The 15,048-nt window shown below is 34.8% G+C and overlaps 1 protein-coding gene across 4 annotated transcripts in view; it reads left to right on the top strand.

Moving 5' to 3' along the window:
- The window catches only part of PCDH9 (protocadherin 9), a 1,003,512-nt gene that overhangs the window by 345,875 nt on the left and 642,589 nt on the right, over nucleotides 1-15,048 (top strand). Inside the window, exon 6 of one of the 4 annotated variants that reach the window (XM_023740558.1) lies at nucleotides 2,404-2,423. The exons of the other annotated variants lie outside the window; for them this stretch is intronic. Coding sequence (XP_023596326.1) covers nucleotides 2,404-2,423 — 20 coding nt within the window. The remainder of the gene's footprint in view (nucleotides 1-2,403; nucleotides 2,424-15,048) is intronic. 4 annotated transcript variants of the gene reach the window in all.

A 15,048-nucleotide genomic window follows, 5' to 3' on the forward strand; every position in this document is an offset into this window, starting at 1 on the left:
CTTAAAAAATATCCTCCTCTTATAAGTATAGTCTTTGTTTCCATTGTTACTATAATTAATGGTAGTTAAGAATATAGAATTTTGAAACACTATCCAATATTCCTAATTTACTCACTTAGAAAGTATACCACTTATCTGAAGTCCTTTGACCTACGTTTCCTGGTGTACCAGAATAATCCCTGGCCTAACTACACTAGCTGTTCTAGGATTATGTTTTAACAGCAGACAACTTTGCAAGGTGAACTAAGAACCTATGCCAGTTTGTTGAGAATATATTTTCAGGGCTTTATGCATAGTGAACAGGTCTCTAGATGGTGCAAACAGTTTGCGCTTTATTACTAACCTGAAGGTTGGTGGTTTGAACCCACCCAGTAGCACCGTGGAAGAAAGGCCTGGCAATTTGCTTCTATAAATATTACACCCAAGAAAACCCTATGGAGCAGTTCTACTCTGTAACACATAGGGCCTCCATGAGTTGGAATGGAGCAACGAGTTTGGGTTGTTTAGTTTGATTTAGTACAAGGATTGATCAGCCTTACTCTCAAAGAGAAAGCCTCCATTACTGAATTCTGAGATTCACTCTTAGATAGTTTTATGTAAATGGAAGCCTAGCAGATTCCAAGAATAGCCCAATAATCTGGCTTTATCATAATTGCTGAGCCATTCATACGAAGAGGCAATTTTTTAAGACTGATTGAAAATATATAAACATTAAGGAGGTTATTGTTTTAGGATGCCTTTGGTTTTAGAAAGGAGTTTTTTTGTATTTTGTTTTTGGCTCTGGAAATTACAGTTCACTGGAAACAAGAATTCACTCAATAGAATTGATTTGTAACTCAAAATACTATGTAATTTTCAATATATCTATGTTACATAAATGCAGAAGGCTGCAAAATTTGATGTTACATGGATTGAGGATTGGGGATTTGTGTTTTGTTTCTGCTTCAACAATTGCCTGTAACAAAGATAATGAATTGTTACAGGCTTTAATTTTTTCATTGAATGAAAGGATTTTATTTATAGGAGGTCATTCAGCTCCTGTGGGGAAGATTATTAATATAAGAAATTATGTGCTGAGGTAAACCACCTCAGTCAGACAGTGAAATTCATCATTCAAGACTTATTTAGGGACATGCAAAATACACTGTAAATTGAGTGTCTTCCTTTCAAGGGGATTCATGCTACAGCTCAAGAATTTTCGGACAGTTGCGATAAGAGTTTGAGATTTAGAAACAATCAGAATACAGTTAATTTTTCCTTTATTTACCTGGAAACCAAATCCATTTTTGTATTTCTCCGTTGTTTCTTGTTCTGTGTATCTGACTTAGAAACACAGGAGAAAAATACTGTCTATTCCCATCGTTTTTGAGTATTAGTCAAAAAGACGCATCTTACAACATGTGGATTCATTAAGCCAAGCCTCTTCCAAGACAAAGATAACATAAATTCAAACAGTGTTTAGATATCAAGCATATTTACTTCTGAACGATAGAGTGCCAATGTTTATTCTCGAAACATTATTGATAGGGTCACAGACAAAATAATATTTAAATTATTTTAGGGGTTAGACATATTATCAATTATATGGATTTGTTTAAGAAATGAAAGAATCTTTAAACCATTGCCCTAGTCAGTTATTTTGAAAAATGAACATTGTGCTTGTTTTATAACTTAGTAAGGAATAATAGGAAAGAATTATATATAATTTCAAATATTAGTGAACAGAAACTGACTTTGTATATTCCCTCATATTTTCAGATTCTTTCACATCTAATTATGTCATTTGAGCCTCTCAGCAACCCTCCCTGACAGGCAGGAGATGGGTTATTATTCTCACAGTGAGATGGAGGCCAAAGCGTTATATCTCTTGCTCCTGGTTTTACGGTGAATACAATACTTTTTTCTATTGCAACACCCTAAGGACCTTGCCTCCATGCAACCTGTCTGAATGAAACAATCTCAAATAGCCAGTACTTCCAATTAGCCGTAGCAAATCTATGCAGCTCTGTGAATGGTTATACAGTGTGAGGTTCCCCAGCAGAATCTGAAATTGAAAATGCTGTATATGTTTATTCAAAAACATTTTTAAAAATCTACTATCTGCCAGACACTGTGCATAGCACAAGGGACATCAAGATGGAGGTATACACAAAAATGCAAAAAATTGTTTTACAGAAAGAAGAAATGTTTAAAAAAAATGTTTTATTTCCTATGGATACAAAGAAGGAAAGAGGATTAGATTAGGTAAGAAGCGTGCAAGTCAATGACTTGGATTTTGGACAAGTTGGTTTTGAGATGCCTGAAGGAACCATAGATACCGTATTTAGCAAGCATTTGAAAATCTGGGAAAAAGCATGTAACAGTTGGTTCTGAAGCCGTAAATTAGGGTGTCATTACTTAAAGGCATATGGGAGATAATGAAGGTAGGAAATTGCATATAGTTACCCAGAGAAGTAAGAAATAGTGAGAATAAACAAACATATAAATACATATGATAGATCCTGGATGGTGCAAATGGTTAATGCGCTCAGTTGCTAACTGAAAGGTTGGAGGTTTGAGTCCACACAAAGGCACCTTGGAGGAAAGACCTAGTGATCGACTTCCAAAAATTCAGTTATTAAACCCTCCCCCTATGGAGCACAGATCTATTCTGATACACTTGGGGTCACTATGAGCTGGAATGGACTCCTCGGCAACTGGTATGTATACATACGTATACATGTATGTATATGTATATACATATATATATAGTTTTATATTATCCAGTGGGACAGAAGCAGTCAAGGATAGTGAAATAAACAGAGGTATAGGGGAAGAGAGATTAGCGTTATGGAAGAAAAGAAAAAAGAAAGAAGAATGATGGCTTTCCAAGAGTATTTTTTTAAAGTGTTAAGGAAGCTGAGGCATGATTAGGAAAAAGGAAGCTGAAAATAAAGAGCACAAAAGATTCTTTCCAAAGTTGACTATGAAAGAAGTACTTGAAGAAAAAGAGGTATGAAAATACCAGAGAAAGTGAGGTTAATTATAGGTCAGTTTATTTTACCTTGATCAAAACGATCCTCATCTGTCTTTTATAGAAGTAACAAAGTTATTATTTTTATTTAAATGCATTTGATATGTAAAGAGTAATTAATGGTCTTATCATGAAAATGGAGACCTGGTGGCACAGTGTTTAAGAGCTGAGGCTGCTAACCAAAAGGTGGGCGGTTCAAATCCACCAGCCACTCCTTGGAAACCCTATGGGGCAGTTCTACCCTGTCCTGCAGGGTTGCTATGAGTCGGAATTGACTCGATAGCAATGAGTTTGGTTTGGTTTTTGGTTTTATCATAAAAATGTAGATATAGTGAGTAAAACATAAATTTGATACCATGGAGCATATTCTACTACTTTTTTTTTTCCTCCAAGAGGGGAGAATTCTTGAAAATTATTATTACTACAGCAATCATAAAAATGTTAAGATAGTGAAGTAAGACACATTTTTTTCTTTTTGCAGTGATTTGAGTCTACCCTGTAAAAAATAATAGAAAAACAATTTAAAAACATGAACTATACATACACAATTATTAAAGTTGATGATGAAGACTCTTTGGGTTATATCAAGCAGAAACTCACTTAAATTTGCCAGAGTAAAATAGAGATCTCCTGGAATCCAAAGAGAGGAAATGAACCCTTGAATCCCGATCTGAAGTAGAACCAAAAAAAAAAACAAAAACAAAACTCAAACTCACTGCCCTCAAGTCAATTCTGACTCATAGTGACCTTGTAGAACAGAGTAGAACTGCCGCCATAGAGTGTCCAAGGCTGTTATCTTTGTAGACTGAGATTTCCATGTCTTTCTCCCTGAGAGCAGCTAGCGGGTTCTAACCGCTGACCTTTTTGGTTAGTAGCTGGTTAGCAGCCAAGCTCTTAACAACTGCACCACCAAGGCTCCTCCCTCAAAGTAGAACAAAGACTGATAACTGAGGCTGTTTCTTTTAGTGTGCCTCTGTCTCTGTCCCTCTGTCTCAATTACTCTTTCTCTCTCTTTATTAACTCTATCATCTCTATCTCTTTATCTGTCTCTGTTTCCATCTCTATCTTTATTCTATCTGCCTCTATCTATGTTCTTCTGTCTCTTGCCACTTGGTAGCTGTGCATTTCTGGAAATGTATCTCTTTACTTTCTCTATACTGTTTTCTCGCAACTGTTCATGGCTTCCACTGGGTCTTTGTAATCCCCGTCCCTTCACTATCAATATCAATCACACACTGATACTTTCTTCCTTCCTCTTAATTTATATTACCAAGAAAGAATTTGGAGGATCGTCTCCCCTTTGTTTGATCATAGCCATATACAGCAGTTTTTAACATAAGATGCTGCCATCCAGGTTTTGTTGGTCTGGAGGTCGGAGGCCTACCACCTTCCTAATCTGCCAGTTTTACAGGAGAAGGGTAAGGGGTAATAGAGTCTTGTATGTAGGTATATCCCTTCAGGGCTTTTGGTGTAGCATATTTTTTAGAAGGAGCTGTCTTTATTTGTTTATTGTATATATGATGTTAATGTGAATACATGACATTTAAACTTGCTGAAGTACTCACAGAAAGAAAGAAAATGAATTATTACTCTGGGGTATCGTAGTAAGGGAATATTTATATATATTCTTAACTTGTAATGGAAACAACAACAATTTCTGGTAGATTCTGTCTTGCATATGTCCTACTTATATTGGATTCTCACGCAAAGTGTTTGTCACTTCTTCTCCCTAAACTTATTTTACACTGAATGACAATGAATAGCTATTATAAAAACAAATAAACTGTCAACACATTTATTCTACCAGACCCCTCTTGAGACAATGTCTGAATTTTCATCAAGACTACAATGATTAGTGTTTCTGATTATGATAATCAAATAACTCATTAGTGGTCATGTTTCAAAAAGATTTAACACATAATAGTAGAATACGATGAGTCATTTGGCTGAGGGAATCCAAAGATAGGAAAAACTGAAAGGAAAAAGGTGGCCATTAATATCAAGTATCAGTAAAATATATGTGTTGCAAGGGTGCCCCCATTTTTACATGCAACATATTCCTGAAGGGCTAATTTTAAGGCAGTTCATTTTAAATCAGATTTTTGTTTATACATGAAGAATAAATTGAGTGAAAGTTGTTGCTTTGTCTAAATTGGCTTCAACATAAACCACTAAATGAGTGGATAAAAGTTTCAACAATGAATTGTATGTGTTATTAGAAAGTGGTCAATATATGATGTAGGCAGTTGAATTAAGGGAAAGTAGGTACTGACTTTATTTTTTAAAGAAAATTTCATTTGCAAATAGTTTTGCGTTAAAAACCACCAGGAAATAGAGTTTTGTTATCTTTCATGTGTACTTACTATAGCTTGTTTAAAAGCTTGTAAATATTTGCTGAATGCACCCTTTATTAGGGGTGTGTGTGTCTGTGTGTGATTTCTCTTTCTTAGGCAAACTTTCCTTGTTTTGTTTAGATATTTATTTTAATAAGGCTGTGAACAAATTTCTATACTTCTCCACGCATTAAAGAGCTCACCAGGGAATAAGAATAGAAAGAATGGCCTGTATTTTAAGAAGATATATGCAATGTCAATTAGCTTAAAAGCACAAAATACAAGTTGGTAAAGTTCAGTCAAGCCTTGCTCACCATCAACCCTTAACACAAAAACGTCTAAACTATATGGATGGAGTTACATAGACAGTTGCTATCCTTAGACCTACACTTGTGGCTGTTTTCAGATGCATATTTATCAGAGTTTTTGGTTTTAAACTCAGCAGCCCCTACTTTTTAGCTGATGTTTCAGAATATCTGATTGGCTCTTTTGACCTCAGAGATCCTGAGCATGGGATGTTTCTAGTTGAACTGAGGAAAGAGGTATGTGTTATGAATAGGAATAATTTGAATATTGAGTTGAGCAGATTATTTCTAAGATTTCGTTATAAGTTCCTTCCAGGGAGAATTCCACCCCTCTCCCACTCATTAAATTGAAGGGCCATCTGGATTGAATTAGTCGGTGGCTCTAAATTCAGTTTATTGATGAGTCTTTGTTATAACCTCTTCCGTAGCATAATCTGTGTGACTTGGGACAATGTTGATGAGCTGTGCTTGAAGGTCCCTTTCAACCCTGTAAACCTATAATTTAAAATAGGGGATTGAGAATATGGCTCAATGTTTAATTGCTTCAATTATCTTAAAAGGAATTAAAATAATATCTGTACTATGCCATCTAAATGAAATAAAATACACATCTGTTGGCCTCTAAATATCTGACCCTGGGCCAGTCAGTCTCTGTGCCTTAATTTCCTTCAAGGAAAGGAAGACTAGAATCACTAAAGTCCCTTTAAACTTTAATATTCCAGCAGGCTATCAAATGCGGAAGTCTCCCAAGGAGAAGGGAATTGCCACAAGTCCTAACTTACTAGCACTGTTTTCAAGCCTGGATTCCGAGCTCTTAAAAGAGTTTCAGTACCACAGAGGGGAAGGAAAAAGCGACCTAACAGAACTTAAAAAGAGCTAAGGCTGAAAGAAAGGCAAAGAGGGATTCAGAGCTACTGAGTTTAGTGCCAGGAGTATGAATTGTATTTACTCTGATTTCCTGTTTCTTTTCATGTTGAGTCTCAGAAGAGGTCAGCTACCTTATCTGATTGCTTCCTTCTGCCTCTCTACTCCACCTCCATACTCCTACCCACTATAAGCTGGAGAAAAGTTAGATTGTGTGTTTTAAAGTAACTCATAGCTGTTTGGATGCTTGCAAAACATTCTGGATTATAGAATTATTTTAAATAACATTTTACCATAGTGATATTTAAAAAAATAAATAAATTAGTGTCAGTGGTCTTATTCTCTGTTTGTTTTAGGCCTCTTGGTAATCAAAATGGTAAGAAAAAGGTATTTAGTGAATAATCTAGAAGACCCTTTTTTCTTTTCCTTCATTGAAAATCAGTGAAAACATCTACTCATTCTTGTCAGATCAGTATTATCTAAGGTTGAGTAAAAAAGTCTCTTTTGTAAAAGAGTTTGAAATTATAGTAGAATGTTAATATAAGATCGTAAAGAACCAGTGGTGTTGGATTTTAAGTTAAGAGGCAAGAGGCTTTCAATATATTTTTTTCCTCTTTTTTCTTTTTTACTAAAGTTGTGATCCTTGAATTTTAGGTTATCTTGATTTGGAAGTGAATTGTTGTTGTTAGTATAATAAATATGAATACAAATATTATATATATGTGTATATATGTATATATATACCCATTGCCCTCGAGTCAATTCTGAATCACTGTAACCCTATATATATATATATATATATATATGAATTACCTTTAAATATTTCTCTCCTCTTCTATAGCATGAAAAATACCATGAACTTAAACATCAATTGTTAGTCAATTGGTGTAAATATATTTATTTTAATTTCATTGTAGGACAAAATATGTTATTATCCGACAAAGAGTTATCATTCTGCTTTCTTCTGAACAACAACACGGGGGAGGGATCAAAGTGTGAAAATGTCACCATCTACTCTTAGTCTCTTCTTCAGATGTTACTCTTTTCTTCTCTCCATTGTGAACTTTTAAAAATTATGTTTACATAAGTCACTGAATATATTTGGCAGGTGTAGAGAGTTGGTCAAAATTACCACATTTCATATAATGTAAACTCCTTGAGAACAATGATTATTTCTTATTTGTATTTTGTAACTGAGTTATTAAAAAGTATCTGGCACAACAGCAGTTATTAAGAAATGTTTGTTGAATGCATAAATGTTTGTTTGCATGTATAAATGAATGCATTCACTTGGGAGAATCTTCATAACAGTTATAGCATTTCATGTGTTCCTTGAAGAGAATGTCTAATCAGATAGTTTTTTTTTTTTCTTTTTTTATCATTTTCTTCCTCAGTGAAGAAAAGTGATTCTGAGTTAAACCAAAAAAAAAAAAAAACTAAACCCGTTGCTGTTGAGTGGATTCCAAGTCATAGTGACCCTGCAGGGCAAGGTAGAACTGTGGCCCGTAGGGTTTCCAAAGAGCAGTTGGTGAATTCGAACTGCCGACCTTTTTGCTTAGCAGCCGAGCTCTTAACCACTGTGCCACCAGGTCTTCAATTCTGAGTAATTCTTCATATTTATTAATACATATTTTCAAAGTAGATTTTTTAGTGTTTCTGTGAACTATTCCCTGTAAATTTTCATAGCTCCCTTTACCAGATGGACAACTTCATAAAGAAAAATCAGAGACGTGTGTTTTAGAGAATCATTTAAGTGGTACAGTTCTATGACCTGAGGATTAAAAGGTAAACAGTAAAGTAGTTTTGCTGAAGTTATATTAGTTTGGAGCTTGTAGACAAAGAAAGTATTTCAAAAGACATACTCTGTTAGCTGTGACTACATCTACAGATATTTCCTTATTCTTGAAATACGTTCCTTCAGGGATTCTTTGTCCAAGCTTAAAAGAAAAAAACACTTATAAGACCTTAAAAGTGATCACATTTTTTATGTGCATTGGTTTTATACCTTAAAAGATAATAGAATTTAATTTTAAAAATAGATAAAAGGTAGCCTAGCTTTTTAAACTTTTACAGCTGGAGAGATTTCAGATTCTCTAAAGAGTTCTCACTCAACATCACTATGATTAGTTTCTATAATTTGGCCCTGTTGTAATTGTTGTTGTGTGCCATTGAGTCAGTTGCAACTCCTAGTGACCCTATAAGACAGAGTAGAACTGCCCCACAGGGTTTCCTGGGCTATAATCTTTACTGGAGCAGATCTTCAGGACTTTTCTCCCACAGAGCAACTGGTGGGTTCAAACTGCAGACATTTATGTTAGCTGCCAAGCACTTAACCATTGTACTACCAGGGTTACTAAATTTGGCCCTAAATACTCTAAAATGTTTCAAAAGATAATTGAAGCATCAATTCTTTTTTCTGGGAAGAAAGTGGAGGTATAGTCAATGAAAATCAGACCTTACATAGTGGTGTTTTTGTTCTCTTGAATAAAGAAATGTATATAGGAGAATTAAATTTTTAAGTTGATTTTAATACAATAATACACATTTTCAAAGATAGGTTGAAGATCAAATGGTTAGAATTGAAGCACTGGTAAGATTTTAGCTTTCCTATAGCCCCTTTATCAACTAAAATATTTGCACTATTTTATGAAGGTCTAAGGAGCCCTGTACGCAGTGGTTAAGAGCTTGGCTGCTATCTAAAAGTTTAGCAGTTCGAATCTACCAGCCACTCCTTGGAAATCCTGTGGGGCAGTTCTACTCTGTCCTATAGGGTTGCTATGAGTCGGAATCAACTCGATGGCGATTTTTTTTTTTTTTTTTAATGAAGGTCTAAAATTAGAGTCAGATATTATAAAAACCATCTACCTAAAGTTTTGGGGTAGTAAGTCTAATAATATCTTCCATGTATACTGCATGTGGACTCGGAGAAATAGAAGAGATTTTCTAGTTTAGACTTTTTATTTTATAGACAAAAAACACTGAGGCTGGGAAACATCATGTTCAGATGGTGGCCGAACTGAGATTCAAGTTCAAGTCTCCCAACTGCCAATCAGCACTTTTCAGTGTATTTTAGAACGGCCATTTGACTCTAAAGCATTAATTAAAGAGTTATCCATTTTAACTCAGCTTTAGAGAGTATACAATTTGTTCAAACAAATTTAAAATAAAAATAGGAAACACTCAACTTACAGAAAAATTATAAAATTAAGTATTTAAAGGTTAATTTTTGTTTATTATTAGTATACTATCAATTAAATTTTCTCTCTCTTTCTCTCTTTGTTGATGTGTACTATTACAAATATTGATTCCAGCTTCAGTTTGTTTTAGAAGTGTTTACATTAAGAGAAGCATAACAAAGCACCAAACTTTTTTAAAAGAGTTTTCCTTGAAAAGACAATATTCAAATAACTAGTACAGCCCTGAATTCTAAATTCACTTCAAATCACTTTAGATGTGAATCTTTGAATTTATTACCCCATTTCTTTGGCTGAAGTTTGACTTGTAGACTATTGTTTCTAAAGATTGGCTTACAGACGCAAAGGCTGATATTATGTTAAAGATCTATTTTTAGAAAACGTGGTTCATGATACAAGGGCATAATCTTAATGCAGGAAATTACATTCAGTTCGGATTTCTTTCATTTCTGTCTTTACCCTACAAAATGGTATGTAAATATAATTCTTAGCAAGAAATTTTTTTTTTCCAGAAACATTTCATATGAAACTTCAGGATGCATTTGTGCTATGCATTACATAGATGATACAAAGTATAGATATAGGTGTAGGTATAGTATAGATAATTAGATATAGAAATAGACAGATTTAGTATAATGTAATAAATTATTTATAAGACATTTATAAATATATAATTATTTTTTTCTTTTATGTTTATACAGTATACTTGGGGCAGTGGTGCTTCAGTGGTAGAATTTTTGCCTTCCATATAAGAGACATGTGTTCAATTCTTGGCCAAAGCAACTCAAGCACAGCCACTACCCATCTGTTAGTGAAGGTTTGTGTGTTGTTCTGGTGCTGAACAGGCTTCAGTGTAGCGTCCAGACTAAGATGGTTTAGGAAGAAAGAGCTGGCAACCTACTTCTGAAAAATCAGCCAATGAAACCCTATGGATCACAGTGATTCGATTCCATTGGGCACAGGGGTTCCATGAGTCTGGGCCAACTGGACGGCAGCAAACAACAACGTGCAATATATCGCTTATTAATATAGTTAAGATAAATATTTCAGAAAAGTATAATAATGTAATATAAATAAAAGCAGGCATATACAATCACCTACTTGAAACGTGTATTCACAAGCATGGTGTGTGCATTTGTGTGTGTGTGTATGTGTGCGTGTGCATGTGCATATAAATGCAATTCAAAAATGGTGCATAGAAGGAAAATATTTACTGTTTGAAGAGCCCATCACCGTATCCCTGGCCTCACACCATCTTAGGCTCATATATCATTTCTGTGCATTTTGATGCCAGTTAATGAATGAATGTTGTTGTTTTCTACTAAGTTAGTTTTAACACTATGTATTTGGCATTCTTTTAGAACGTCTTGGAAATGTTGACCAACTCAAAACATACATTGACTTGTCTATTCTTAAGCATCAGTTATATGGAATGAAAATGAAAGGCACCAGTCAAATTCAGCAAAAGGAATCGAACATTTTTTTCTTCCTCAATATTTTCCAATTAAATCAGGAAACAACACAAAGACGTTGCCCTTAAATTCCCAGTGAACACTTCTAAAATGGGGCCTTTCCCTTTATGTTTGGGATTTTTGAAATATCTTCAGTCAATATAGTTAATTTATTTTGACTCATTTAGAGGAAATTTCAGTTTTAATTTCTCTGTAAAGCATAAAACCAGTTAATCTGATAAGCATAAGGGAAAATCTCAGTTTTTGTAATAACAAATAATAAACTTAAATAAAATACAAAATAATTTGTCTGAATAAAACATAGCAAGAATAATTCTGATTAACCAGGTACTGAAAATATCTGTTATTTTATTCCTTGAAATGTGTTTGGATAGAAGTTAGCATCTCTCTGCAAGTGGTTGGGAAGTTGTAAAAGCCTACATTGCCTGCATCTGTTTATTTAAAATGCAGAATTAAGTTTCAATGTGCAAAGCTGACTGACATTAATAGAGCTTTGCCCAAGCAATATAACATGTAATCCTTTTGTAATTTAAAACCGTTCAATGCGTTATTGCTCTTGTGAAATGGCTTTACAGTAAGGCAATAATACAAGGAGAGACCAATGGAGAAACTGTAAAGCACAGAACATTAGTGTTTGAAGTATACTGTGAGAGAAATTTTATTTCAATGCATGCCCATAGCAAGTGGCTCAAAAGAGTGCATAAAACTCTAATATGGGATTCCCAAACCATTTAAAGTAAAGTGTTGTAATGTGCACAGAAGCGGCTAAAATTTGTCGTCCTCATAACAGTGGATTTGCATTGTTCTTCCTTGGTGAGTAATGCCCTGAAATTGCATCAGGGTTGTCTACATTAAAATACAGAGCTGTGAAGTAACTACATATGAGCGAATTGGCAGTTGGATGTGGGAAAATATATCAACTTATGCATGTATTTATTTGTTAATTGCATTCACCCTCTTAAACTCAGCACCACTTAATGTTAATTTCACACAGGTCTGCTCTGACTTGAATGTTATTGCACATTTAGAGAGAATCTGCTGAGTAACTTCGATCTTGGGTGATGTAGTTTACTTCTTCATTGGATTAACAAAAATTCTCCAAGAATAAAAAGTAATTTTTCCTTCCTCCTACCTCTATTAAACATAATGCTGAAAAAGGGAGACAAAATTCAGCCCAATGTAGCGCTCTAAAAGGCTGAATGATTATTTATTTTTGGATAGTTTCTCTCCCTCTCTCCCTCTGTTTCTGTATTTGTGAATAGTCCCTTAATGAAAGCCTTGAAAATCATCACATAGGCAGAAAATTGACTGAACACATATTCTCAGGAAATGGACAATACACAGAGTTGCTAAAACTTTATAGTAACCAAAATATTAACAGCAGAAGATTGCTCTGAAATATCACTTAAGCAATAACACGTTGAGAGAAAGTGATCACTTGTTTACGGCACTTGGCTCCTATACATTTTATTAAATTGTGGAAATTGTTTGAAAAACGTCAGCCAGCCTATAATAGAGACGATTAACTTTTGGAATACCACATGATAGGAGAATTTCTAAACAAAAAAATTAAATGAATAAAATAGTTCAAAATGGTATTCCAGCTTAAACCACTTACTAAATTTCATAGACTTTAATTTCATATCTTATTTTTTCCCAATCCTCTTTTTACTTATTTGTTCCGATTTTGTCCCGTATCCAAAATATGACTTACATCCTAATTGTTTTGGAACACAATGTAACTTAAAGTAGTAAACTGGACACTAGTAATGTTTCTCATGCTTTAGAAGTGATTCCCTTGAAAAAAAAAAAAGTACACAATAAAATATATACATCTTTGTCTCTGTTAATTTCACTTGATATTAGGGAATTATAATTGAGGGAAGCCAACTGGTCTATTTAGTGGCCTGTGCTAAAAGACTACATAAAATCAGCCTTCGTTTTCTCATAAATCCCATGTGGAACAGTCAACTTCTCGCTGTTCATTGAGCAGTAGTGACTACCGCCATCTGTTTAGTCTCTCTGCAAACCAGGATTAAAAATGGAATGGGTTGTTGGAACAGATAGGAAAGCAGTTGCATCTGAGAGAGAAGAGAGAGGAGGAAGTGGCTTTGAAACATCAAGAAGGGAGTTGAAAGGGTGTCTCTGAAACTAAAAGCAGGTCTGGAATGGGGGATTGTGAGAAACGTGGAAAAAAATTTACACAGAGGAAATGAGAAAGGCTACTGTTGGGTCTCAAAGGGTACTGAAGCAAATCTCAGTCAACTTACATATGAAGTGAGAGGTCTGCTGCCCAGGAAATGTGAAGAGGGCAGACTTGGGAAAGTCTACTGGGTAGAGAATTGTTCCAAGACACAGAATTTGAGCAGGAACTAATTAATTCATATATAGAGTGGACAGATTAAAATTGTATTCTTAGGTAACATAACTGAGAGAAAGAGGCCCCTTGCCATGAATTGCTAATGGTCAAGCTGGAGAAAGAAAACATTATGACGAAACTAGCTGTCTTGTTTATTTCTAATACAAGTACTTCCAGTCAATGACACTAACATATCTTATTTTTGTGATAGCATTTGTGATACAAAATGTGGGTCTTGGGAATGGTAAATTTACAACAAATTTATGTTCTGGAGACAAAAAAAAAAAAAGCTACAAAGAAATTATCACCCAAAGAGTTAGAAGCCAAAACAAACTAGGTGAAAATAAGTCACTGTAAAAAGTCCTCCCATTATTCATTTATTCTTTCTTTCACTTAAAAATATTTATAAACTACCTGGTAGTGCTATAGGCAAGGTGCCCTGGTGGTGCAAACAGTTGAGTGCTAGGCTGCTAACCAAAAGGTTCATGTTTCAAACCCACCCAGTGGCTCCAAGGGAGAAAGACCTGGCGATCTGCTTTGTAAAGATTTAAAATAACAATAATAATAATAAAAAACCTTGGCTGTCAAGTTGATTCCAAGTAACAGCTACTCTATAGGACAGAGTATAACTGCCTCCTAGGGTTTCCAAGGAGCAGCTGGTGGATTTGAACAGCCACCCTTTTGGTTAGCAGCCAAACTCTTAACCACTGTGCCACTAGGGCTCCTTTGTAAAGATTATAGCCTAGGAAACCTTATGGGGCAGTTCTGCTTTGTCATGGACTCCATGGCACCCAACCGAAACACCAGTGCTGCTGGCATTATGCTACTTACTAAAGTTATGCTTAAGCAGTGAGCTTCTAAACTAAAGACTGGGGGTTCAAACCCACCAGCAGTTCCGTGGAAGAAAGATGTGTCAGCTTGCTTCCGTAAAGATTACAGTCTTAGAAACAGTATGAGGCAGTTCTACTTTGTCCTATAGGTCACTATGAGTCAGAATTGACTGGAAGGCAATGAGGTTTTTTATTTTTTGCGGGGGGGAGGGTTTACCATAGGAGGAGGAACAACCAGTATGTTCTCTCATTTGGCTTTAGGGAAATAGAGACAATTGACCCTAAGCCGAATTAGAAGGGAGATGATCTAAGATAATATAGTCAAAGACTTTATTTCTGGAGATGTACAAATTTAAGACTTTATGGTTTACAAAGCCCTTTCAAAGACATTATTAACAATTTCGTGGGGTGAATTGAACAGATTTTAACCAAACCATGCTAATTATTTTTCTACATGTTTACTTATTGTCACATATTTCAAAAACAGAAAAAGCAGGGAGGGATATGAAAAATACCTATGTCCGCACTACCCGGAATTAAGAAATGCTGACATTTTGTCATATTTTGCCTCCAATTTTGAAAGAAAAAAATTATCCTCATTTAAAGAAGAGAGGCAATAAGACTGTACGCAATACTGGGGAAGCCAGCACAACTTGTACAAAGCAAGGTCATGGAAGC

This window comes from Trichechus manatus, unplaced genomic scaffold (genome assembly GCF_000243295.1).
Source record: "Trichechus manatus latirostris isolate Lorelei unplaced genomic scaffold, TriManLat1.0 scaffold00158, whole genome shotgun sequence".
In the NCBI taxonomy this organism is placed as follows: domain Eukaryota; kingdom Metazoa; phylum Chordata; class Mammalia; order Sirenia; family Trichechidae; genus Trichechus; species Trichechus manatus.